This window comes from Pocillopora verrucosa, chromosome 2 (assembly GCF_036669915.1).
Source record: "Pocillopora verrucosa isolate sample1 chromosome 2, ASM3666991v2, whole genome shotgun sequence".
NCBI lineage: Eukaryota > Metazoa > Cnidaria > Anthozoa > Scleractinia > Pocilloporidae > Pocillopora > Pocillopora verrucosa.
The window spans coordinates 13,168,905-13,196,470 of NC_089313.1; the positions used below are offsets into that span (position 1 = coordinate 13,168,905).

Sequence of the window (27,566 nt, forward strand, 5' to 3'; positions counted from 1 at the left end):
CCATTATAATCCTATTTTATCTAACTGTTAAGCTATTGTTGCGCGCTCCATTAGAATTCAATTTTATCTAATCATTAAGCTATTGTTGCGCAACCCATCAGAATCCTATTTTGTCTAATTGCTAAGCTATTGCTGTACGCCCCATTAGACTCCTATTTTATTATTATTATGTTAAGCTATAATTGTGCACTCCATTAGAGTTATATATTATCGAAGCATTAAGCTATTGTTGTGCGCGCCATTAGAATCCTATTTTATCTAATTGTTAAGCCATTGTTGTACGCCCAATTGGAATCCTATTTTACCTAATAATTAGGTTACTGTTACGCGCCCCATTAAGATCCTATTTTATCTAATTGTCAAGGTATGGTTGTGCACCCCGTTAGAATCCTATTTTATCTAATTGTTAAGCTATTGTTGAACGACCCATTTGAATCCTATTTTATTTAATGGTAAAGTTATTGTTGTGCGCTCCTTAACATTGCTATTTTATCTAATTACTTGGTCACTGTTGTGCACTCCATTTGGAAACTATTTTATCTAATTGTTAAGCTATTATGCTGCGTACCATTAGAACCCTATTTCATCCAATTGTTGAGCTATTCTTGTGCGCACCATTGGAATCCTATTTTATCTAATTGTTAAGCTATTGTTGCGCGCTTCATTAGTATCCCATTTTATCGAATTAAGCTATTGCTGTGTGCCCCACTAAAATCCTATTTTCTCCAATTGTTAAGCTATTATTGTTCATTCACTTAGAATTCCATTTTATCCAATCATTTAGCTATTGTTGCGCGCGCCATTAGAATCCTATTTTCTGTAATTGTTAAGTTATTGTTGTGCGCACCATTAGAATCATATTTCATCAAATAATTAGATCACTGTTGCGCGCCCCATTAACATCCTATTTTATCTAATTGTTAAGCTATGGCTGTGCGCACCATAAGAATCCAATTTTAACCAATTCTTAAGCTATTGTTGTACGCCCCTCTAGAATCCTATTTTATCTAATTGTTAGGCTATTGTTGTGCACTCCATTAGAATCCCATTTTATCTAATTGTTAAGCTTTTGTTGTGCGCTCCATTGGAATCTTATTTTATCTAACTATTAAGCTATTGCTGTGCGCACCATTAGAATCTTATTTAATCTAGTTATTAAGCTATTGCTGTGTGCACTATTCGAATCCTATTTTAAGCTATTGTTGTTCGTACAATTAGAATCCTAGTTTATATATTTGTTAAGCCATTGTTTTGCGAACCATAAGAATTCCATTTTATCTGATTGTTTAGCCATTGTTGAGCACCCATTTTAATCCTGCCTTATGTATTCGTTAAGCTATTGTTGTGCGCACCATTAGAATCCTATTTTATCTTATTGTTAAGCTATTGTTGTGCGCACAATAAGAATTCTATTTTATCTAATTATTAAAATATTGTTGTGCACACCACTAGAACCTTTTTATCTATATGTTAAGCTGTTGTTGAGCGCATCATCAGAATCCTAGTTTATAGATTTGTTAAGGTATTGTTGTTCGCACCATTAGACTCCTATTCTATCTAATTGTTAAGCTATTGTTGTGCGCACCATTATAATCCTATTTCATCTAATCATTAATCTATTGTTGTGCGCTCCATTAGAATCCTATTTTATCTAATTGTTGAGGTACTGTTGTGCACACCCTTAGAATCCTTTTTTATCTAAGTATTAAGCTATGTTGTGCACACCACGAGAATCCTATTTTATCTAATTTTTAAGCTATTGTAAGAATCTTTTTTTATCTATTTGTTAAGTTATTGCTGTGCGCACCATTAGAATCCTAGTTTGTATATTTGTTTGGCCACTGTTATCCGCACCATTAGAATCCTATTTTATCTAATTGTTAAGCCATTGTTGAGCGCCCCATTAGCATCCTGTTTTATCTAATTGTGAGGCTACTGTTGTGCACACCATTAGAATCCTATTTTATCTAATTTTTAAGCTATTGTTTTGTGCACCATTAGAACCCTAGTTTATCTATTTGTTAACCTATTGTTGTGCGCTCCATTAGAATCTTACTTTATCCAATTGTTAGGTTGTTGTTGTGCTCGCCCTTAGAATTATATTTTATCTAATTATTAAGTTATTGTTGTACGTTCCATTAGAGTCCTATTTTATCTAATTGTTAAGCTGTTGTTGCACGCTTCATTAGAATCTCATTTTATCTAATTTTAAGGTATTGTTGTGCGCACCCCTTGAAACGCATTTTATTTAATTATTAAGCTTTTATTGTGCGCACCATTTGAATCCTATTTTATCTTATTGTCAAGCTATTGTTGTGTGCTCTATTACAATTTTTTTTATCTAATTATTGAGGTATTGTTGTGCGCACTATTAGATTCCTATTTTATCTAATTATTGAGCTATTGTTGTGCGCACCATTAGAGTCCTGTTTTATCTAAGTGTTGAGCCATTGTTGCGTGCTCCATTTGAACCTTATTTTATCTAATTGTTAAGCTACTGTTGTGCACCACATTTGAATTCTGTTTTATCTAACTGTTGAGCTATTGTAGTGCGCCTTATTAGAATCCTATTTTATCTATATGTTAAGCCATTGTTGTGCTCCCCATTAGAATCCTATTTTATCTAATTACTTGGTTACTGTTCTGCGCCCGATTTGAAGCCACTTTTTATCGAATTGTTACGCTATTGTTATGCGGTCCATTCGAATCCTATTTTATTAAACTGTTAAGCTTGGTTTACTGATTTAATGAATGTAACCGAAGAAGTTACAATTCATAGACCCAACGTTTCGACACTCCTGTCTAGTGCCTTCATCAGGGGTGATCTAAATGACTTAAAATTCATAAACGGGGAATTACTTTGAGACCCATCGTCTCTTTCGTTAATTCTCCGACTTATGCAATTTCTGGTTCTCTTGCGAGAACTTTGTCGCCTGTTGTTGGGAATACTGATAACACTATCAAAAATTCCGGCGAATTTGCGGATTTCATAAGAGATAAGACTCTTAACGCTTGTGAAGAATTAGTATCTTTCGACGTTGTTTCGCTCTTCACAAAAGCGGTTTTCTTTTGCAAGAAAGGAAATTCAGCTTTATCGGAGCACACATGCTTAACTAACCATGCAATTGGGTTGAATAAGTCCAAAATCATCACCACTAATCGGCGTCACCACCAGCGCCTTTGTTTGGAAGCTTGGCATATTAACTCCGCCCACGCTCCTTTAAATCGTAATGATGGCGGCTTACTTCCAGACGCCTATTTACACCTCGTCAGAAAAAAGGCAGCTAAGTGATCGTATAAAAGGACCTCTTGATGCGGCGTTTAGATCACCCCTGATGAAGGCACTAGACAGGAGTGTCGTAACGTTGGTTCTATGAATTGTAACTTCTTCGGTTACATTTATTAAATCTGTAAACCAGAGTAGCATCAAACCATGTCTGTTAAGCTATCGTTGCGCGCTCCATTACAATCTTACTTTATCTAACTGTTAAGCTATTGTTGCGCGCTCCTTTACAATCTTATTTTATCTAACTGTTAAGCTATTGTTGCGCGCCACATTACAATTCTATTTGATCTAAATGTTAGGCTATTCTAGTGTTGCGCGCTCCATCAGAATCCTATTTTTTAATTGTTAGGTTGGTGTTGCGCTCTCCGTTAGAGACTTTTTTTATTCATAAAGTGTGTCGTTCATTATGTTTAGTGTCATGATGTGTATCAAAACCTGGCGTTTTTCAATTCGTAACCCATCCAATTCATGAAGTTTGGCTGACTTGGAAAACCTGAGTGATAAATAGATCTTGACTGGGTCTAATGACATTTTACAGTAACTTTATATGAGATGCCAGAGCGCACCACAGGACTGCACCTTTTACTAAATAGTCTTATATTAGACATAACTACAAAATGTGTTTTTGTTCAGCAGGAATATTTTTTTAAGCAGTGACAGCCAAAGAAAAATAAATAAAATTTCCTGTTAGTAGATGACGCAGTAATGACATTAATTAACCATATTTCTGGTAGGGTTTAGAGCTGTTTTCTCCATGCTTCCTTGTAACTTGAACAGTAAGAGGTTGTGCAATTGTATGTATGGGGAGATTATGAAAAGCTATTTTTATGGAGGTTAATTTGTATCAGAAAAGTCTGTAGCTTGACTGATTTTGTTCGGAATTGTGTTGATTTGCTTTAGTTACCACAATCTTAAATATGATGTTATTTAGATTGCATTAAATACCCTGATTAGAGCTTTGAATTCTGTTGTTCAAACAGTTCTTTATTTTCATTTCTCCCTCTTTCTCGCGCGCCCCCTCCCTAAGTCCTAAGATCTACTCAGATATTTGCAACTGTTATACACACATAAGAACAACTCGCGCTGAGCAATCTGAGCCGTACAACACAACCTGAATTAGCGAGAGTTACAGGGGCGAAGCGTCCCTATACGCATATACGCACCACTGCACCTCCAAAAATAATGATTGAAAAAACTTACATTAAGTGGTGTTCCTACGCATGAACACCGTGCGATCTCGGCGTGATCCCGGGTGAAGAAATAAATAAAATCCGCTATAAAATAACTTGTGCCGCCTTACCTCGTCCTTGGGGGTTATCAAGCTCCCCCTTGCTACTTAGTGAAGAGGGTTTAACAGACAGTCTAATTCCTCATGGTGTCACGCAATTTTTTAAACGACTTCTTTATCAAACATATCACAATTGTTCCTGCCGTCCCTCTTACAGACACCACCTGGACAATAACCCTTACGGCCTCCTCTTAGCCTGGACTGTTTCGCTTCACAGTGAAAGACGGGTTTAAAAACACTCATCTTATGTCCCAACGTTGCCCAAAGCATTGAGGAGTTTCTTATGGTGGTTACGCGCGCGCGACGAAAGTAGTTTTCTCCCGCGTGTGCCGCTTTCTCGCACGTAAGTGTTTCGTTTGTTCTTGTCAAGCGCCCGCGCAAAGTGAACTTTGATCTGAGAGCACTGTTGGCAAAGTTTTGGAAATTAATGGATCAGAAAGTTAAAAATCCAAATAAGAAATGCGTCGCAATCTCTCGGGGGGGGGGGGGGGGGGTTCTTAAAGAACTTCAAATGGCCTTTCAATCTGCTTTAACTTTTCATTAATCTTTATTCTCGGGACTACAGGGTTTCAATTCCCGACACGACCGGTCCTGCAATATATAAATTGAACATGACGCATGACCAAGGTGCGGATCCGATAATTTTTCATCTGAGGGGGAGGGTGGGATTTATTTTTGCTAATGCCATAATGAGCTAAAAAATGTTTCCAGAAAAAATAAATTTCAAATACTTCAAATTGATCCTGTCGTTACAAGAATTTGGTGCCAGACCAGTGGAAAAACGTAACCCATGGGTCTGATGGGGATGGGGTCCGAACCCCCCCCGGATCCGCCTCCTGGATCTGCCCCCTGTCGTACCCCGTGTACAGGTGAACGAATGTGCCCTCTACATATTTTCAATGGGAACGTGTTCTCTTTCAATTAATTTTTTTTCACGGCTTTTTTTGTAGGGAATTCACAGTGCACTAAATTATTTTTACGTTCATTCAATTTTTGTTATCTCCTTTGCAGGAAAATAACATTGGATCAGTTTCATCATATTTTCTTCTATTGAGAGCCCTAAATAATATTACCTTTCTCTAAAATCACCGGGCCTCAAATTTAGAAATTCCTATCCAAGCAGTTTTAAGGAAGTTTGTTAATTTGGACTTAGTTAATCGGCTCAGCTTGTCACGAGTTTCCTGTAGCTCAGTGGCAGAGCATCCGTAGTATTATTTAATCAGACGGTCGTAAGTTCGACTCCTATAGGGAACACTAAGAGTTTTTTTTCCAATGGCACCTGTGTCATTCTCTAGATAACACAATCCTTTATACTTCCCCTTACTCTTTTTTTTTTCTTCGAGTTTTTCGCAGGCCTCTTTGTAACGGAATAGAAATGTGTTCCCTATTATTGCTATTTCATTAATTGAAAAATGCAAACTCAAAATACGATTTTTTTCTCACTTCCTTCTTTTCTTATTGCAATCTACGGTATCAAGGTTTGACGAAATGTTTTAAAAAAAACAGTCTCAGCCTTTGAGTTAAACAATTTTACTGGCGATTTTGTATCGTCTCTTTTCGGGTTAAGAGTGCATTTGTGACAAAGAATATTTTTGCAACGTAATTACTATCAGTTCTTTTGTTTCACATGCGAGTTAATTACTCACAATTCCTTCCTTACTTTATTCTTGACCAGCTTGCTGGGCGTGCTAAATCTATGACGTATCAGCCTGTGATTGGCCAAGGTTGTTGATCCATATTCATCAAAGATTGCAGAATTTCCAGCAAACAACTCTATCTATCGAGCAGCGAAGTCGTGTCGTGCCGTGGTCCTCAAAAAACTGATAGGGAAACGACGCTTGACCTGCGAAGAAGAGCCACGGAAAGCAGTTTTATTTTACTACGACAGAAGGTGAGCATTTCTTTCCGAGAATATTCCTAGTAACTCGTTCTTGGAGCTGAAGTAGTTGTATCATCGTAGTTTGACGAGCTAGTCCGTGTCAACTGCTCGGTTTGAGTTTCTATTCAACAGGTAGTTCGGTTGAAAAAGGGTGTCGAGCTTCGCAAAAACACAGGCTACGGTTATCAGTATCGAATTCGATGAAAATTTACTTGTATCTTTCGAGTAAACGCTAAAAAATAAGATGTTAGATTTACTCGGAACCTTGCCCTGTTGTTGAACGCAGGCACGTGGATTTTTAAAGACTTCATGTGGGTAATTTCCTTCATTTTTTTCGTCAGCAGTTTTTCCTAATCTTCGTGTGCATCATCAAATAGTGAGCAATCCTTGATCATTTTTATCATTTATGTTTTCAGGAAAAGAGGTCTCAAGAATGGGGGAAGAAGGAATTTGGTCAAGAGTCGAATGGACAAACTTGAGTCATTGAATGTTGGAGGATACGGCAAAGATAAGAAATTTAAAAGTTTTTTTAGTAACAGTAGCAAAAATGGTGGCTATCGTAATATTCTAGCTCTTGAAGACTTTATACTTCATCATTATCAGATGTCCGTGCCTCTTGCTCGGGAACGGATGGAGTTGCGCGGCGAGTTAATTTGTTCTATGCGAGCCACCGTTTTTGAATTAATTTGTAATGGTACTGACTGTTCTGTCGACTAAACGATCCTAAGATTTATTAATTTTTCCCCCATGCTAACCTAGATTTGGAGTGATTTAGTTCAGAAAACTTTGCTTCTTCGAATTAACAAAGTCACGATTGAATATCGTTTGAAATTTGGAAAAAAAATTTGAAAGTCAAAATGTTAATTTTCTAGGGCTGAACTACTTTGTTGTTTGCTTGACAGTCAGTACCACAATAATTTATCAGTCGATGTAACAAAAAGTGATATCTGTTGAGCTGGCACTGTGACAAAAGACCTCGGACAAAGATTAGATGTATTCGAACAATTTACATCTTGAAATAAATGCAATAAATTTGACCCATTTTAATTTGTTTTAAAAATTACTTTGCTAAACGTACAACATCGACTAACAAACCTTACTTTTGACTGTGATTCTGATCATTGCTTGACCTACATTACAACTTTTTTTTTTATCATCAACTGACTCTGGAAAGGTATTAATGTAGCAACTTAGAACAGATTTCAGAAGAATTCTTTACGACATTGACACTTGCAGTATCGAAAAGAATGATCTAACTTTCACGTCTGATCACGACTGACTCATCATAGCCTGTTGAACGCTGCTTGAAGCTCGTAGCCATTGACATCACGTCGACACTTACCAATTAGTTTTACGAACCAGATTGGTGATTCTAATGACTTCCTAAGCTGACGAAACGAATACCGTTAACGATAACAGTCCGTCACATCTGGGTTACTTTCACTACATGATTGACTATTTCATTTAAGGGGAAAAATTTTTAAGCCTTTTTTTGGCATTTTTCAAAAAGGCGATATCAAACTTCAAGACAGATTGTCCAAATTGGCATTTTACCATTTTATATAAATTGAACAAGTTACCTTTGTTCAACAAAATTGCATGTGTTTGTCAAATTGAACGGAAACCAGTACGGTGCCATCTTAAAATTTTATCCACTACTTTGTCGCATCAACTGATATCACTTAAATTTAAACGAGAGGACATTGGCAACAACATAAACGACCAGATATTAAAATATTATTTAAATAACTGTACATTTTGTTTAGATCTTTGTGGTTTTTTTTATATATTTTTTTATTCATTCATGATATACGCGCCAATGTCCTCCTGTTACCTCTAAGACTGTAATACCTGGTCAAGAGTGTTAGAAAACATAACCAATCACGTTCAGAAAGTGTTACATAAACCAGTTCAAAAATACTTCTGTTGCTGTCAAAGAAATTTTTTTTGATGGTGAATGTTCTTGGCAAATCTTTGAAAAATACTCAATATTAGCTCGCAATTTACAATGTACGAGGTTATTAACAAAAGTGTGTCGTCACCAGATCGTTCACAAGAAATTATAGATTTTCACCTTTCTCGGAGACGGAAGTAAAGAAAACATGCTTATAAATTTAGCGAACAATAATTTGTTTTTTGTAGGCCTCCCTTTAAATTATTACGCCAGAATCTTGTTCTGAAAATATGGGTGCTTCCCATAACTACTACTTTCAAGGGCGTGGCTTGCGCTACGCGTTTAAAGGATCTTCATGAAGGCAAACATTTCTAAATTGCTCTTTCAATCCGAGAGCTATTATGCATTTACTAAGAAATCACATTTTCGCGCTTCTGAAAACCTACAGTTGGCAGAAGTTGTTCACCGATTGTAGAAAACAATAATTTGTTTTTTGTGGGCTTTTCTTTTCAAATTTCCAACCAGAATCTTGTTCTAAGAATAGGCACTTGCCGCAATCAAATTTCTTCTTTGAAGTGGGTTGCTCGTGTTACGTGTTTACCAGATCTTCGTGAAGGCAAATATTTCCTAATTGCTCCTTTTTCAGTCCGAGAGCTATTCTAAAATTTTCGAAAAACATTTACCAGGTCGATTACAAGAAATCATAGATTTTCATGCATCGAGAAATCGTATTTGAAGGAACTGAAGATGGTGAAGTTGTTTACCAATTGCAGAAATGATGACCGTTAAATTCAGCGAATATTGCTCACTTTTTTCACAGGCCTTTCCTTTCGAATTTTTTAAGCTAGAATATTGCTGTAAAATTGGGCGCTTGCCATAAAGTGTGTGGCTTGCGTTACGTGTCAAAAAGATCTTCATACGCCGGGGCTCGTAACTGGCAAAAGTAAACAGCTATCATTGATTCAGACTTCAATTCCTCTCATAATTTTCATTTTGTTTAAGTTTCACGCGTTAACGACGAAGAATTTAGGAAATTATACACTTACTCCGTATTTGATTTAAGATTTAAAGAACTAAAAAATTTTGCAAAACGTGAAATGCTAATTTGTTTATCGAAATTTCATAGAATCGAACGCGTTTTATTGCCTCATTCTATTCAGGACTCCGTTCGTCCGAATGGTTATACTGCATTTGTTGTCTCTTTACTGGTTTATGTAACAATATATTATTGATTTGACCTTGACTGGACTCGACATAATAAAATCTTAGTTACTGTTTTGACCAGGTATTCGGTTTTAGAATGTGTAGTTTTAATTACTCTTAAATTAATGTAAAGGGAGATCTTTTGGCGCTTTCACTCGGTGTAACACAGGAATTAGTATGCCAAAAAAAATCCTTTTTCTTGCAAAGTTTGGTGGTTTCAGTCTTACAATTACTGACTTTATACTTCTAAGAACCTTTCATTTCTATTACAAAATGATCGAGGATTTTTATCTATCAATTGAATACTTTTGTGGCAAAACCAATTTCGAACAATTTTCTTCGGAAATTCAATTAGATTATTAGTATACTTTCAAGTTTTGCTCATGAAAATGAAAGCTTTTACATTTGATTTGATAAAGAATTTGGAGATTAATTATGAGCCTCTGTGGCTTAAATCAAAGAGTAACTGTCTCCTGCAAAATTAAGAATATTTTTTTTTCAGTTACAGGTTTTCAGTTTGAACACTTCGGGCCCAGTTATAAAAACTCAGCTCCAGTGTTGTAGAAAATCAAATTTTTTTATTCCTTCCTGTGTTACATTCGCAAAATGAGTGCTTTAAAGATCTCTTATTTTGGAAAAGCATCATAGCGAGTCGTGGATTAAAAAGAATTATTTGGATGTAAGAATTTACGCTTAAAAATCTCATTTCATATCGATGGGGATCATTTTTCATTGAATTCCAGACTTGCTATGATGCTTTAACGTTTAAAATTCGTATACATCATCTCGTGCAAGAAAAAAAATAGTCTAAATTGATGTGAAAGAGATCTCGGGCATAGACGATAACAAAATTTTATAAGGAACTTTTTTTCGAGCAGAAGACGTTGATTTGGCGCTCAGTCTGAATTTTTTTGCACGAAATGTTGTTTTGCTCACTTTTGGCGGAAAAATTTAAAGGAAGGCTTGTAAAAATTTGTTTGGAAAAAGTTGCCAGGGGAAACTCTGTGCAAATTCAACCAAATTTTCCCGCCAAAAGTCTTAGTATATATTTGAACGAATTTTTTTCCACACTTTTGTAATTAAAAATTTGTTAACTAATTAGAGAATAAAAGAATTGAACGACAAAAAAAACTTGTATTGTTTATTGAATTAAAACTAGGAATAAAACAGTAAACAACATTTCTATGTTTGACTTGAAAATGTTTATTGGGGAAAATAGGGATAAGAAAAGTGAAATATAAACTTTTATTATTTCAATGAAAAAAATTTTTAAAAAAAAACGGCGCATGCGTATTTTTGAGCACCGTATTTTTTTTTCTAAGTCTTTTGGCGGGAAAATTTGCCACAATTGAACAGATGTTACTTACAGAACTTGTGAAAAATTAATAAGACAGAAAATTGTACAACAGCTCATTAAAAAAAACGAAAGTCCAACTAAATCACGAAGTAACATTTGCTTACGTCAAGCTACAAATATCTTCAATTTTTTTAAATGAATCTCTGCTTTGACTCGCCTATTCTTGAGGAAATGGTGCTGCATCTGTTTTATCTCTCAATAAAACTCTTCTTGCTGATTTTTAAGCCCTTTCTTGTTTTACTCGTTCTTGAAGCATCGGAGGTATTCACCGTTCAGTCTGCAAGAAATGATAAAAATTACTCAAAAAATATGCACTAGATCCTCGACCTTACCTTTTCCAAGCGGCAATGGCGTATATAACACTGTTACTCGTTATACAAAGGTAGACAACTGGATTTACTGATAAATTCAAAACGATTGCTGATGAATACCCTGGTAAACTAAAATCTACGAATTCAAGTTACAATTTTGCCTTTTCGTACTTTGCGTTCAGGTACTTTCTATTCAAGCCGAAAATGAGCAAATAATATCAATGCTTGGCAAAGTTCCCCTGAGGTCAAGACGGAATTGAATTTTAAGATAACTTAAAAAATCATCTTTAAACTGCAAGTTCAAATCGCATGTTTCCTATCGCTGTTTACCGAGTCTAAATAAATCTAACAAGCGACGAAATACTGTGCTCTTGTTCACATTTTTAACTAAAAGTACAGGGAAACAAGAAAACAAAAGGTCAAAGAATCTCAATAGTTTCTCCTCACTCTGATCCGTGAACTTCTGTCGCGGTCCGTGAAAATTGAGAACAATATTTGACTAATTAAAGAAAATGGAACTTGCAACAACGTATTTATAGAACGAGAAGGCACAGTCTGTTCCTGTGAAACATTTTTTTTCAAAATCACCCTATAATAAACAGCTTTGATGAAATGTGTTTGTTAAATCTCAACACAGTAGCCTCATACTTCATTGTGTATACAGTTCTTGGAGTTAGGATTTAGAGTGGTGAGGGGTTCTACGGATATATTTCCAAAAGATTATAGATAAGATGTTCATGGCGGAAAATCTAAATCTTTTTAACATTCCTTAGCTGGTAATTCAGTTCATGAACTTTTTCCTTGGAAATACCTCAAAAGTAATAAAAAAAACCCTTTCTTTCCTTCAACGACCGAGCTTTTGAATTTTTAGACGAAAGATCATAACTTCAGATAAGTAAAAACAAGAAACGAACAATCAAAATCAATGGTGGTTTGCAATTCTTATGAGATCAAAGATCGAGAACTTTAAATAAAATAATTGCTTGAATCAGTTTTCTGCGTCTTTAACTTGTACTCCATTTGATTTTCGGAATTGAAGATGATCTTTAAAGAGACCAAATATTGTGCTTTTGTTTAAATTCTAGACGCCGAATCAAAAAAAGTTAAGGAATCCAAATATTTTTGCATGCCTGTGCACCGAACTGAAGACGAAAACTTGTCATGCTATGTAGAAATTTATGGAAGTTGATGAATATTTGGGAAATAAATGAAAAAAGATCGAATCCTCATGCGAAGGTTTTTTAAAGAATAAAAAGGTTCAAACTTCTCCTTTCACAAATTGTATTTTCTTTCCAATTGTTTTCTGATAAATAGCAATGATAAAATTTGTTGGGTAAAAAAATTTAGTTGAGAGTGCTAGCCAAAAAATCGAAATCTTCCACACGGCAAATATCAAATCAATAAACTGAAATTGTTATGAAATCTCCTTCTTGAATTAGCTCATTTCCTATGAACATCCATGAATTCATTATTGTCCTTTTTCATTCATTTTTCCATACTACGGCTAAGAAACGTGATAGGATTCCTGATTCCCAAAATTTGACCATAGTTGAAGGATGTAGTTTATAATTTCTGTGCTTTGGTTTTGTTTTCAACTCTTATTCTTCCATATACAAAGAATTTCTTTATAGCGTGACTTTTTCATGCGGATTCTCTTAAGGACAAAAAGATCTTTGACGGTAAGACAGCCAATTGTAAAAAAAAATTAAATTTTAAAGTAGTCTGAAATGTAGCGGAAAAAATTTCAGTATCAAATTAGCTAAATAAATTTGTGTATTGAAACAGTATCATGGTTATCAGGGAACGTGTTTAATTACGTTTACTAGCCTCCATGTTCCTGATTGCAGATCAAAAACTTATCTGTGTTAGTGAAAATTTAAATTTTGCGAACAATTTAAAGATGTCAAAGCTTGAACTATAATTGAAAATTTGGCTTTAGCCCCAGGGGATGGACACTTTTTGGCAATCAGTTATGCTGTGAGTTTTCTGATGAATTAAGCATAAAAGTTCAAATTCACTTAAAAAATTATCAGAAGATTTAACTTAAAAACCTCGAAATGTAAACAGAAATTTTAAGCAATTAGACTTGCATTGAGATTTTTTTTATAAGAAAAGAAGCTCTAGTTTTAAAAAGAAATGTTTTCAGAGCTTAAAACTCTTAAGAGATCTGCTAGTGATTCTGAAAAGAGTTCGAGATATATCACTGTTCAGAATATACTAGAAGGTGCGTTCTGATTGGCTGCTCAAACTCCGCATACCTTTTGCTATATACCTCCGAGCGTTTGTGACCGAAAATATTGTAATCGTTGCAGAAATGAACGAGTTACAATCATCTTTTTGCGCTATATCATCTCACTGTTTCATTATATACTAAAACAACTATGTACCTTAGTGTCGGTGACTAGTAGTGGATATTTACCGTGACGCGAAGCGGAGACTGTAAATACCCACTACTAACCACCTCCACTTCGGTGAAAAATGTTAATTACAACATACTCTTTGGGTTGGATTTATATAGATGACAAGAAAACTCAAAGATTTATCCAAAAAAATTTGAAGATGAACCCTATAAAAGAAGAATGCAAAATACAAATTTTTGGTGTATGTTGAAGATCGTTTTAGTTTCAAAAGCTAGGAAATTTGATAATAGTCTTAGAGAAAAAGTGGTGAAAAATCAATTGTGTAGGTATTTAAATATGTTTCTAGCTTCAATATCAGTCGATTTAACTTGTGAGAAATAGAGAAATTAATTCTGTTAACAATTTGGGAGACATCGTTGCTAAGATTATACTCATCAAGTTTGGTTTTAGTCTCAAGTGATGAGAAACTTTTAAAATCAGCTAGGCCCTGGCCGTTCATATAGAGAAGAATTGCCCTAGGTCAGGAGGTCACCCTCCCAGCCGAGTTAACTTTAGCGAGCGTTTACATGAGACAAAAATTGACCCCTTTACCTGAGTCAACATTGCTCGTGTATGTTCTGATTGTCTCGCCTTGACCGAGTTGACCCAGATGGGCCAACCAAAATGTTTGTATAGGGAAATTGCGTGCGTATATCATGAAAAACGGGTGGCCCGGCGAGGTGCGTCACCCCTCCTGCTGAGAAAAATTTTTGTTTGTCATGTAAACGGTTCCCCAAGTTTAGTAAGGAAACGTAGGAAAAGTTGTCTCGCCCAAGGTAGCTCGGGTACGAGGGTGAACCTTCTATACGATAACTTTTCTCCATATAAACAAGGCCTTATGATTCCGATTTGAGAAGAATTCTAGACAAAATGTTGAATATCCTGGGAGCATATTGAGTTTGGTTTTGGCTCAATAATTAGGAAACTTGACAATCAGGCTCGAAATGTTAATTGAATTGTCTAAAAAATTCTGAATCAGAAAAAATTTAATCAGGAGATCAAACTTAGGACAGCTGTAGAAATGATTATTTAAAAAAACAATCCGGGCATATCCATGTTTGAAGCATACTCTTTGAAGTTGGTTTAGACCTCAACAGGTGAGACACGACAATCAGGCTCCTAGGTTTAAAAGGTACCATTTTTGAAAAGTACTCCACAGAAAAAAGGAGTAACATAAATTTTGGAGTGCATTGAGTTTGCCTTTAGGTTCAAGAACAAGGAAATTTTACAGTTAGGGCCTCAGGGGTTTACTTAGCCCTTTAACTGCCCGGAGTGATTAACCAGTAATTTCTCCCTATACCATCCATACTTTATCCAGCAAATGTGTAATAAGAATAGTCAAACTTATCAGGTAAAGGTTGTTTTCTTGATCTAAAGCCAAATTCTCTCAACTAATTCACGAGGAAATGTGAAGCAGCTAGAGGGGAGAATTAATAATCGGATCTTTGGAGTTAAAGGATTATATTAATTATCGCACAAAAATTATATTTTAGAAGCGAAAAATATTATCGAGTAATTAACTTGGAAGAGATAGGTAAATGATTCGAGTATACAAGAACTTTGAATTATAGTGGATGGACTATACTCTTTGAATTTGCTTCTAGCCTCAACAGCAAAGATATTTACCAAATCGGTTTATTTTTTCTAACCTCTGTAAATAAGTTATTCAGTTCCAGCTCATGATGGAAATTTGCTATCAAACAAACCCATAAACATTTTCCAATCTTAAAACTAAAGCAGTAATAAAAAGGCCAACCGTTACTATGGTAAAATGGACGGTAAAATGGATGATAATTGCATGTACGATAAATTCTTGATTTTTTTTTACACTATTGTCTTATTTTAAACAGAAAGCTAGTGGTATCGATTTAGTTAACCAATTGTGCAGTTCATTTCTATTGAAGTCCACCTCAATCAGGGAGATATTTTGGATGTCAAACATTTCAGGAATCAAACTTATTTCTTCGTTTGTAGTTTTTTTTAAGGTTTTTGATGGTGGTTAACTTTGTATCACAGACTTCTGTCAAATCAAGATTCAGTGCAGACCAGACTTATAAGCGCAGATAATCAACTCGCCATAAAACAAAAGGGAAAAAAATATCGACAACAAACCTTATAACAAGTAATCCTGCTTTTCTCTTCCTCTCTTGAACTTCTGGAGTTTTAGATTTTCTCGTCTATGCTTAACGCTGTCCTAAAGAGAGAAAGAAGAAAAGTAAAATGTAAATATAATCATATTTATCCTTAGTGTAATAAAATATTTTTTATTTGTAAATGAAAATGATCATCATCAGGATCGCCGAAACTTGATTACGGCGAGCACACTTTGTATTGACAAGGAAAATATCCCTAAGTAAACAAATGCATCATAAAAATTTATTTCAAATGACCCAGAAAATATTCTGTCAACAACTTTAGGGGATCGCCAAACTCGCTTGACTAGAGGTTCTTAGTTCTGAAATAACAATGGGCATTTGACGAGCTAGACAGTTGCTATGGCATCTTAGTAATGGCGAATACGAAAAGAAAGGAGTTAGTCTTAAACTGTGCTACTGTCTATCGCGCTCTTCCTTTTGAAACCCAACTATGAAATTTAATTTTTAAGGGCAACAAAGAGGTACACGAACATTGTATGTCCATCAAAAATAAGCTAATAAATAAGTTATTTACCAAGCGAAAAGTCGTGACAAAATTACTTCCAACAATCCTCCAAGTCGAATTCGAACCACCCCTACCAGCATGCAGATTCTAATCACCACCGCACGCTGCTTTTGACAAAACGGATGATATCTCAGGTAATAACGTTGAAATATCGAGCTTTCTGGTGCCCAAGAAGCTGAAAAAGACGCTGAAATTTCTCCTTGTTCATAAGCCCTTTCCACGTGCAAAACTGATAGAAAAAATTATGAATTTTAATTTTAAAAATTATTTGAAATTCAAATGAGTTTTCCGACTTTGAAAGACGGGCCGAACACCATCGACACGCTCTTCCGTTGGTTTTGATCGATTGTAATACGAAACACCTCTCTGAAGGCTTATCTTAAACTTAGTTAAGTTTAACAAATTAGAGGAGCGAACATCGTACTCGTTGAAATATTACCTTCATTGTAACTTGAAGACTTTTTCATTTACTAAAATTGGCACTCCAAATCCAAATGAAACCTGGAAATTTATATTATTTCATCAATTTGTTTCATTTTATAAACTATTACTTTAGTCAAACTCGTTTGTGTAACAATCTTTTGAGATATGGGGTTGTATTTTTATTTAACTGTATCTCTGTCGATGGAGAACATAATTTTATTATTGTTTCCTTATTTTTAATAATATCTTCGATTAGGTTTCAAGATTTTTTTGGCCACAAAAGCATTTTTTTGACAAACAAAGTTGTCTTAACTTTAGAAAAAAAATAGGTGTCGTATTGCTCCTTTGATTCTATGGTGAAGTCTTTCTTGTGTGGCCGACATCAGTATCCATATTCTTCAAACTGTTATCTATGTATTCCCTAGGGTGCTTACGAGGATAATTTGTTTAGCAATCAAGAGCCTCTTAAGTTGGTGACCACTTTCCATATTCTTGTGACCTTAAAGTTTGATTCCCCGGGGATCACGTAAGGGGAAATTAGATGCTAGTTACTCCTGGAGGTTGAATGGTTAAGGAAACTCGTGGAGAGAGGATCTTCTTTCCTTCTTGTCCCTACTTTGTTTCCAGGTCCCTTTTTCCTGTTCAGGATGCAAGTGAGAAAGAAACTGGGACAAAAGTTGGGTCAATCCTCCCAGACGTTTCAACTTGCGACCAGGCTCTCAATAGTAGCGCTAAGGTACGACCGTCGTAGCTCGCGAGTCCCTCATTTTCCTCGTACGAACCTTCTTCATTTGAACTAAAAATGAGAAATCTTTGTTTCTCAGAGGTAAGGGCATCTGCCATCTTCTGTATCGTCTAATTTTGTTCTCAGTGAAATGCTCTCGTTCATTCCGAATCCAAGGGATAAGTGCAAGGGGAAATGGAGCGCGAGGAATTTATAAATATGTCAATACATGATTATTCTCTGGGATTACCAGCTCTTCAGAATGGTTATTCTAACTCTTTTTATGATTCACTCGTTCCCTCTATGCAACAGAGTCGAAGTCAGTCGTGTCTCGGTTGTCCTAAATGTTATTATGTTCCAGTCAAGTTTAGGACACCTATTTATTTTGTAGATGTGTACAGCGCTGAAAGGAAGATTCGTGTTAAGAATAAGGCAAATATTTCAATAAAGGAGTTACTTCAACACACTTTTATTGTTGAACAAGGTTACGATTATTTCCACACACGCTTGCATTGTCATGGGATAAAATAAGTAACTTAATGTAGTTCATTTAAAATTACTTACTTCGTTCTACCTACTTAGTAAGGGTAACAAACTAACAACCTTGTGTCTTCCCTGCTAAGGGGAGGGGGCACTCCTCTGTGTACATTTCTTGGTTGTATGCCACCCCAAAGAGTACGATTGCATGATTGACTTGTACGGTTAAAATTGGGTATGAACCTCTAGGGGGTTACAGCGGTATTTAGTCTTATATAAGATCAGGATTTAGAGAACCCACCGACACACCCCAACAAAGAGCTCCAGGGAGTACCCCCAGGATTTTGCCCTAGACCCAAGAAATCTTCAAGGCGTTTATAATTACATAAACTTGCATTAAATTATTATTACTACACACTTTTTTCACAGAGGATATGCCCTGAGGGCTAGCACACTACAAAAAACCCTCCGAGAGAGTTGTACAGATATTTCCCTACACACTATAATAAGGTACAATGTAGTAGTAGGTTGAATACTAAACATGACAATTCTAATGAGCTTAATACATATACATCTGGTGTGATCTGACTATAGAAGTACCTTAAATACTACAACATAATGAGTTGAATTGTCTGACTTGCGTGAACACCCTTTAAAATCAGAGTCGGGATTCTTATCAAAGGCTACCAGACTTTTTTTATTTACCCTTTGACTCCCAGAAGTGATTGACAAATAACTCCTCTCTACAATATCCACATCTTATCTTGCAAATGGGTAATGAGAATACACAAACTTAACTGGTAGAAGTTATCTCAATCTAACACCAAATTCTTGTAACTGATGTAAAAGGGAATGTAAAGCAGCTAGAGCAGAAAATAAATAAACAGATCTTGGGAGTTAAAGGGTTAAGTCTTGTAGCACTTAGATTGTTTTGCCATTTTTGCTTGGAGTGTCCTCAGCATCTTCCAGAGTAAGATAAGGAATCATAAAGAGTTACACCTGGTCAAATCCAAATCAAGTTGAAATTTCAATCCTGGATTAGGGCTAACTACCTGGCTATATTTTGCACTAACACAACTTCTCAAAACAGTTGCAATTCACTTAGTTACACCACTGCTTCAAAAAAAAAAGATTATGACCATCTGCACTGTACCATTACTGATAAAATACGTTATGACTAAAAACAGTTTTTGCTTGAAGATAATGAAAAGCATAATTATTTTATATGGCATACACAGCCACTTACAGTAAATTCATGCACCGTTTCAAAATAAAATTAATGGCATGTAAATTGATGGGAATGTACCATTTAACCACTGTTATTCAGCTTTTATGCTTGCTAACACCCAGCTTTTACAAATAGTGATGCATGCACAGTTAATAAATTAAGTTATTGCCTAAAAGTTACATGATCCACTGTACAGTTTGTCTTAACATTTTACAGAACTACAACAAAATAACTACATCAAAAACTGTTTACTTGCTTCACCCTTTCATCATTAAAATGCTCTCATACTTGAAACACATAAGTGTTATTTTGTTTGCTTTGCATCTAATTTATAATCCAAGATCTTATGCAAATTCTCTCAGCTAGCCTCTGAGCACTTTCTGGAGACAACAATAAGTTCCTTGTATTTGAAGCAAGATCACACCCCTTAGCCCCTTTAACAGTACAAAATATTGATACAGTAACAAGTAAAACGCTCATTGTATATGGGGATTAAAAAATGACATGAATACAAATTTGCTTAGGAACATGTGCACATCAGTCATGTTCAAATGAAATTTTAGTCTGTCCCTTCCAAAATAATTGTCCTAAATTGCTACTACTAACCAAAAACAAAAAGAAAAAAAAAATACCTTAAAAAGAAAAAAAAAAGGTGAAAACATGAGGAAGGCTGCATACATACAGTGTACACTGAAAACCAAAGTCATGTTCATGTAATTAAGCTAAAAAAAATGCTTAGGTGTCACTGATTAAACGTTTCTTACATTTGCATCATTAAAACAAAACAAAATTTTTCTTATAGTCATGTGGAAACTCAAATACCCAGAAATCATTGGTATCTCATCACCTTAAAGGTAGCCTTTCGCCAGCTAGTTTGTCATTGACAAAATCATTTACAAATGCCTCTACAACCTCTTTAGTCAGCACCTCTTCTTGACACTCGTAGATCATTTGCGATGGAATATCTAGTATCACTAGAATACCCGCAGATGTACCATCATCCTCCTCATTAAGACCTATAAAATCACGCAAACTGCTGGAGGTGTCATCTCTTTTTGTGTAAAAGAAGAACAAAGGAGGGTCGTCATCTGCTTCCTCTGCCACTTTGAAGTAGTGCTCAGCCACTGGTTGAATGATATCTTTAGCACCCTGAATAGAGGCTTCTTTACCATCTTAACAAAAAAAAAGCAACAGAGAGATAAGTTAGTATTATTGGAGCTTGGTCACTGCATCTCTCTCCTTTTTTGTGCTAGTGGCAAAAGCCTTCAAAATTGATTGCTGGTCAATTCAGCTAAAGCTTGGAGCACTAATTTTTCTTGGGGGAGCATTGAAACAACTAAATTTGCATGCATGAGCACAAAAGGAAACTTTGGCAAACTACTGTACAACAAAAACAGCAGGAAGAATGTGGTTAACCAAAAGGTCCAATAACAAAACAATGGCTGTTCAAGTAAATCATGAAACTTTATCATTTCTAGACAGTCCTCAGTAAAACAAAGTGAAATTGCTACATCATGATTAACAAGGACCCCAGTACTAACTGCAATTTTTTTATGTTTCTGTTTGGAAGAGAAGCTGGCCACCACATACATGTACTCTCATGAAATTAATTCTCAAATAGTTAGACTCACCAAATACATCTAGCCACTTGAAAAATCTACTATACAAAAAAGTTGATTATCTAATTGAGGTTGTCTTTGACCTGATTCTTTGCTATCCTTTTTACCCAAATCAATAATTTTTTAACAACTAACCAGTGAAATATATCAGACATTTCTCATCATTCACAGTAATGACTGTTAGTTGATTGATCACATTTAAAGGCTTCAGTTTCCAAGGAAATTGCTGCAAAACAAAGTCACAATGATAAAACAATCAACTCTACCCTTTACTTCCTAACTTCAATACAATAATACAATCCCAACACCAATACAACATACTGTATGTATATTTTGTATAATACTTGTACACTCTCTATACTGTTCTCTACACATTTCTTAACCCAGTTTCTCACAAGCTCTTGGCCCTTTGTTCTGAGCTACTTCTGAAAAGAGGAAGGTAAAACAAAACAAAACAAAACCACTGTCCTTCATCATTTTATTTTCTGTATTTGTTTTGCGTTCCCCTGTGATGTGCACCAGTAATCATCTTGCTATAGGAGGCGCTAATGTTCATCTGGTTTTTCTATAGATAAATGAATGTTTAATTGTTTGTCTCACAATGTAAGATTCAGGCTAATGAGTTGTGTCTTCATCAGGCGATGAGGTAAATAATTTGAGCCGCTATTGGTGTATTATAGCAAGCTGTCATTGGTGCATTTTGATCCTCATGGTTATTTCAAGTATTAGATGTTAGATGATGATCAGCTGCTATGCTTTTTGGTAGTAGGCATCCATAATTCAGGAATTTCAATTTCATTATCTCCATTGATGTTATTAGCTTAAAGTCTTACATGGATGGCTTCTTTAAACAAGTAAGGTTGACAATTAAACCCTCATTTAGTAATCATCTAATCGATAATATATGGTGACCCCCATAATGTGTAGTAAGCTACCTTAATCAAATATTACAAATAGATGTAAAATCAGCAAGGGTATACATGTCCAAATATGAAGTGTATAAAAAACTTATATTTTAAGATAGAAATAGGGTTCAAAAAATCTGGTTAGCACAAAATGAATTCTTGATTTATGCTAACTAACCTCTCCTTTTGGGTCAGCTGAAACTACATGACGACCGTTTGAAGAGATGATCTTGTGCTTCTCATCAAAAAGAATCAAAGTTGGAATGCCTGCAAAGAATTGAAGTGACTGCTCATCACTGCATTTTGATTGGACTCTGTAACAACCCTTTGATCCCTAAGAGTGACTCGCATCTAACCTCTCCTTACAATATCACCCCAATTCCAAGGAAATGATTACCAACCCAATCAAGCCCTTGATTGTTAAACAAATTCTCATTGTTAGCACCTTACGAGAAGATCGCTCCAGAAACCACATAATTTTTACTTCTTTCATTAAAAGGCAGTTATTGCTGTCTCTTAATTACCGCATTTTGAGATTTCAGGGTGTGACCTTTAACCATTTTAAATTCTCTGCAAAAGTGATTGGTTACTCATTGCTGTGACTACACTGAAATGAAGTGCAATTGTTCGTCTCGTTATGTCATCATTTCCAAAGTGGATTGCGATGTTTCAAGCCTTGAATATTCAGGCAAGCTGAAGAAGGCTTTCAGTCTGCAGTCAAAACCTCACAATTCACATCTGAAATGACGACATCACAAGACAAACAATTCTACTTCAGTGCCAGTTAGAGTCTATGATTTCACTCTGTTGAACCATCAGGCTTACACAGGCAAGTACTCAGCAATCACCAATATCCCTTGCTTCAAACAGATGCTGTAGGTCATATTTCTACTATTGTGACTACTGGAACATGTATGTGAATTGTATCTTCACCAAAATCACAAGTACAAGTATGCAAACTAGACTCTTCCAGCTGGATGGTCAAGAGTACCTCTCAATATTTTACAGAAGAAACCTTGATAAGTTTAAATTATTTGTAAGTACCTCTTACCTTGCACTCCATACATCTGGGTCAGGTCTTTTTTGATACCTTCCTGGAACCCAGTAGAGAGCCAGGGCATCTCTTTAAAATAATCACTATACCCTTCCTCACTGCGATCTGAACTCACAAAAATGATTTCAAAGGCGTCTCCCTTCTCCTTAACCTTTTTGTACGTCTTAATCAATTGTGGTGTAAAGGCTCGGCAAGGAGGGCACTGATAAAAAATAGACAGTCAAAATCTGTATGTGGCTACTGGCATAGCACAATCTCTATAGTATTGAAAAGAACCAGAGGTTGGATAATGACACTTGAACGTAGTTTTGCGGAATATTTGTCTCACATGCACTACAGAAAACCTGCTGCATCCCACGTACATTTATTTATGAGTACCATGTTCCACAAGAGAAAGATAATGCAACAATATGTTGTCTAAATGACATTCAATCAATAATCAAATGGTAACAAGTACTAATACCAACAATAATAATGTTGATAACAATGGTAATAAAATATTAATCAAAAGGGGTTCGCTTGAAAGCCTCCTAGTTTCCCAATCCTCTGGGCTCTGACAATGATAACCTTAGTTTTGCCTTAACCCTTAGGGTTTTGCCTTTAATGACTACAATTAATTTTGCTTGTTAATTATAAATAATATTCTTATTGCAATTCCAATTTTCTGAGACTGTAGTTTCATAGAAAAGGAATTCCGCGCTTTAGGATATTCTGACATTCTGTGTCTTAAGACATTCCATTGTAATGGTGATCAACCTTTACTCTGTTCCACAATTCTGATGAATAACCCAAGGTATCCTATTCCCAGCTTGCTTGCTTAGCAGTTCTCACTGCATAATAGTTGTTGACTCATAAGCAAAATACTCTCTTTTCCAAGAAAACAAGAATTCCACAAAGCTTCCATGATGTGCAGATCATTTCTATTGAAATATTTCTACAAGAAAAAGTTTCAATTTAAATTATGCCTCAGTGGATGCCAATGGGAAATTATTTTGACATGAAAGATTATGTCTTCAGATCTATATAATTTGCTGATTTAAACAGTAAAATGCTCTCTCTTCGAAGAAAAAAGAATTTCCTCTAGGTTTCATGATGCGCAAATCACACCTATTGAGATAATTTTTCAAGGAAAACATTTGTTTTTAATTGCACACAATCCTAAAAAGGATTGTGAGATGTTTACTGTCTTCAGCTTTCTTCTGTAGTCTCATGGTAAGAACTGAAACAATACTTTGCCAGTGGCTATGAGCCAGAAATCACAAAAGGAGAGAACTCAACCAGGTATTGAGTGAGAATGTCACACTACTGAGATACTCCAAAAAAAAAAACAAAAAAAACAAAAAAAAGTAGCACTGAAAACCATTAGGTCAAAATTGGGTCAAGATCTCATCATGAAAACATATCTGGCTTTGCTTCCTTTAGGAGGCAGGAACCACAAAAAATGAAAGAAAAACATTTTTTTGAAATACAAATAGTCACAATTTTTTTCCCTGCAAGATGGGAGTTTGATTTTACAATAAAATTGGCTTTCAGCTACCTGTATAAAAATTGGTGATGTCTTCTCTACTTTTTGTCATTGTTAAGTAATGGATACATGTAGCTGGTTTTGGCACATGTTTGGCTCAAGATACATAGGCAATCCTCATCATGTGCTTAATGTACATGTACATATACCAGTCATTACATACCCAATGTGCCGAGAAGTACAACCCAAGGACTTTCCCAGCTAAATCAGCAAATGACTTCTCCTCTTTCTCATGGTTAACCAATTTTACATCTTTCATTACTTCAGCCAGTCCTTTAGGTCTCCACGGAAAGTCTTTGGCTTGCTGATCTTCTGCAACCTTTGTTCGCCCATTGGCTACTATAACTTTTCCATCCTTTCCATCCAGTATGACCAGTGTTGGTATTCCATCAACTTTAAATGTTTTTGAAAGTTTCTCCTGATGAAGAGGGAGGAAAACCATTTAACCTTGTAACCTCCATGAGTGACCAAGACAGAATTTCTCCTTACATATCAATACACTATCATCAGACAAGTGATGAGAATAAAGAAAAATTGACATGTAAATTAGTAGATTACTAGTTGATACAGTGCCAAATTTTCTGAACTAAAAACATAAAAGTTTTATAGAAGACAGTTAATGTGAATTCCTAATGAAATCTTGGAAGTAAAAGGGTTTGGTCGCTAGTTCTGTTTAATGCATAGAGCAGTAATACAATAGTATGCCATGTAAGAGTCACAGAGTTGATAAAAGTTCTAAGTATTTAGAATCAAAGAAGCAAAGAGAGTTCAAGTGTTACTATTTTCCTTTAACTTTATCTGTTTTCACATGGCTTTGATCCTGAATGCATGTATATTGGAACAGTAAACTGATTAATTATTTAGCTTTTGAATATTGTATTGAAACACATTCTGCCCTGCATTCATATCCTTTAGCTCTGATGTGTATCTGTTAGTTTTCTTCATTAGTTACAGGTTAAATACATGTACACAGGCCAGCATTATAGTTACTCAAAGTTGCTAAGAGCTACTCAACTCAGAAAATTTATTATGAAAGATTGCTGGAAAAAAAAAAAAAAAAAAATTGACAGACACAAACCCAACAGTGTGAATTGCTTTGATTGTTTATGAACTGATGTGGAACAAGAACCATGGGAACAGTAAAAGTCTACTGGCTGATTGCAACCATTGGTGGCTGGATCAATCAATAACACTTTTGGGGTTGAAAAATTTCTCTACTTTCATGAGATAAAAGAAAACTTATTGAATTCACTACCTTATAATGTCTAACAATTCAATCCTTCAAAAACAGTTGTGGTCACATAAAATAGCTTCTGAAGTGTATCCTTCTGAGGCAGAAAACTGATAGATGTTTTTGTCAGATGCAGGTGGGAGAAAACCCAGTAAACATACAATTGTTGTGTTACAGTGTAAATATTATCGAGGGACTGTGAAGTGAAACATGAAAAATTTCAAACATGTGTAGAGCTGTGCACAGCTGCCCTCTTTTGAACTTCCACACACATTATCTTAACTATTGACTTTGCCACCCAAACAACTGTGACTGCAAAACCCTTTATTCATTACAGAGTGAAAGGAAACAAGGGAGTGCTTTCAAAGTACTACTGAAACTCAGAATATAACATCATTGTCCGAGTAAAAAGTGAAAGTAAATTTTTGTGACTAATCACACTTTCCCTATCCATGAAAATTAATTGCAACATATAGCCTCAAAATAAATCTTGACCTCTACCAATTCAGAGGTTATTGGGGATGGATAATCGAATCAAATGAAATGACTTTAATAAATGATTGTCAATCTCAAAGTAATATTTTCAAACAAAGAGTCAAGTTCCTAGAATTAACCCAACGAAAGAAGGTTTTTTTTTTAGGAGTCTGTCTTTCCCATTTTTTTCTTCTTAATCTTTTTGCCGCTAAGTATTTAACCATGATGTTGGTGAGCCATGAATAAATATCAGAGACATGTCTTCAACAATAGGTGAGCAAACACGATTCCAAGGGCTTACACGTCTATTTGACATGTACTGTATGGTTAAAAAAAACTAATCAATTGAAACAGATTGGTTAGCCATCATCAGCCATCTAGAGATCATTACAATTGCACGATAACAAGATTTAGTGAAATAAAAAAAACTAAAAAATTGAAAAACATTGAATTTAAATCGAAGGTTTACATATAGTTCATAGGTATAGTCTAGCATAATATTCACAAATGTTGTTATGGCTTCAACAAATTACTTATATTTAGCCAATATAAATAAAGATGGTTTAGCAAAAAATAAGCAGCTGCGATGTTCCCAGGATTATATGGAAAAAATGCGCCATGGGAAAAATTCCTTAAATTCATACAAGCTTTAAGAAAGATTCGTAAGGAAATTCACGAAAGTGGCCCTATGAAACTTTTTTTGCAAGAGTGCTGTTTGTTTACGAGCGCTCAAATTGTGATAACAGTTTCAGCGACTCGTTTCTAAATAACACATTGCATTATGCGAGCGCAACACGAGTCAAGCCCCAGGCGATTAGTTGGCGTTATTGAATTTTCATTCTCGGAGACGCGCTAATAACAAATTAGAGACTACTCATGCTATGAGTTACTCTGAAATAGTACACCTTGCAAGAAAAATTAGCTCTCTACATTTGGAATGCAAAATTTACAAATTAGAGGAATCGATAGATTGGGCGTTACATGTTATGCACACAAAACGAAAGCTGAACTGATTAAATTCAGCTGACTCACCTTTCGATCACGATCAGCGAAAGGCAAAGCAATCCAGGGCATTTCATTGAAATATGACTTCCACTCAGACTCATTCTTATCAGAACTTACAAAAACAATTTCGAACTTTTTCTCTAAGTGATGTTTCTTGTAGAACTCGGCTAACTTGGGCGTAAAACCGCGGCAAGGCGGACACCAGTGAGCTGAGAAGTACAAGCCAACAACCTTCCCTTCACCACAGATACTCTCTGTGGAGACCTCATCCGCTCCTTGGCCCTGTAGTTTCTCACCTAGAAGGCGCTTGAAAGCGTCAGCCATGATTTAATCAAATGTGGTTTGATTTTATCAGTTGAGGTTATCCACAACAGCTAGAAACCGTTGCCAAAAGCTCAGTTACCAACAATTTTAGTAGCACCTATATATACGACGCCTAGGCAACATCCTTGACAGGCCTGACGGGAAATGTAGGGTGACGTCACACATTTTAGGCTACAGCGAATACCTCAAGGCGTTTCCAAACAATCGTCCTGCGACGCAAGCAAGCCTTCCGATCTCTTGTTTTGTTTCTGAGGTAGTAACGTAAGAAAATTTCTAATGCATTAGGTGCTTCTAGCGAC

The 27,566-nt window shown here is 35.5% G+C and overlaps 1 protein-coding gene across 1 annotated transcript; it reads right to left on the minus strand.

Annotated features, from left to right (window-relative positions):
• Positions 1-17,878: 17,878 nt before the first annotated feature.
• On the minus strand, positions 17,879-27,392 carry LOC131768961 (nucleoredoxin-like). Its single transcript, XM_059084670.2, has 6 exons — positions 26,971-27,392; positions 24,397-24,651; positions 22,706-22,910; positions 21,833-21,921; positions 20,885-20,975; positions 17,879-20,302 (listed from the first exon to the last, which is right to left on the minus strand). The coding sequence occupies exons 1-6, from the start codon at positions 27,265-27,267 to the stop codon at positions 19,974-19,976; spliced, it is 1,266 nt and encodes a 421-aa protein (XP_058940653.2). The 5' UTR covers positions 27,268-27,392; the 3' UTR covers positions 17,879-19,973.
• Positions 27,393-27,566: the final 174 nt, after the last annotated feature.

Bases quoted from the DNA above. Each gene is read 5' to 3' on its own strand.
- LOC131768961 (XM_059084670.2), bottom strand. From the start codon at position 27,267: ATGGCTGACGCTTTCAAGCGCCTTCTAGGTGAGAAACTACAGGGCCAA. The intron at 21,922-22,705 runs GTAAGAGGTACT...AATTCTTTGCAG, and splicing joins CCAGATGTATGGAGTGCAAG to GCATTCCAACTTTGATTCTT. The intron at 20,303-20,884 runs GTTAGTTGTTAA...TTTTTTGTTAAG, and splicing joins ATGTCTGATATATTTCACTG to ATGGTAAAGAAGCCTCTATT.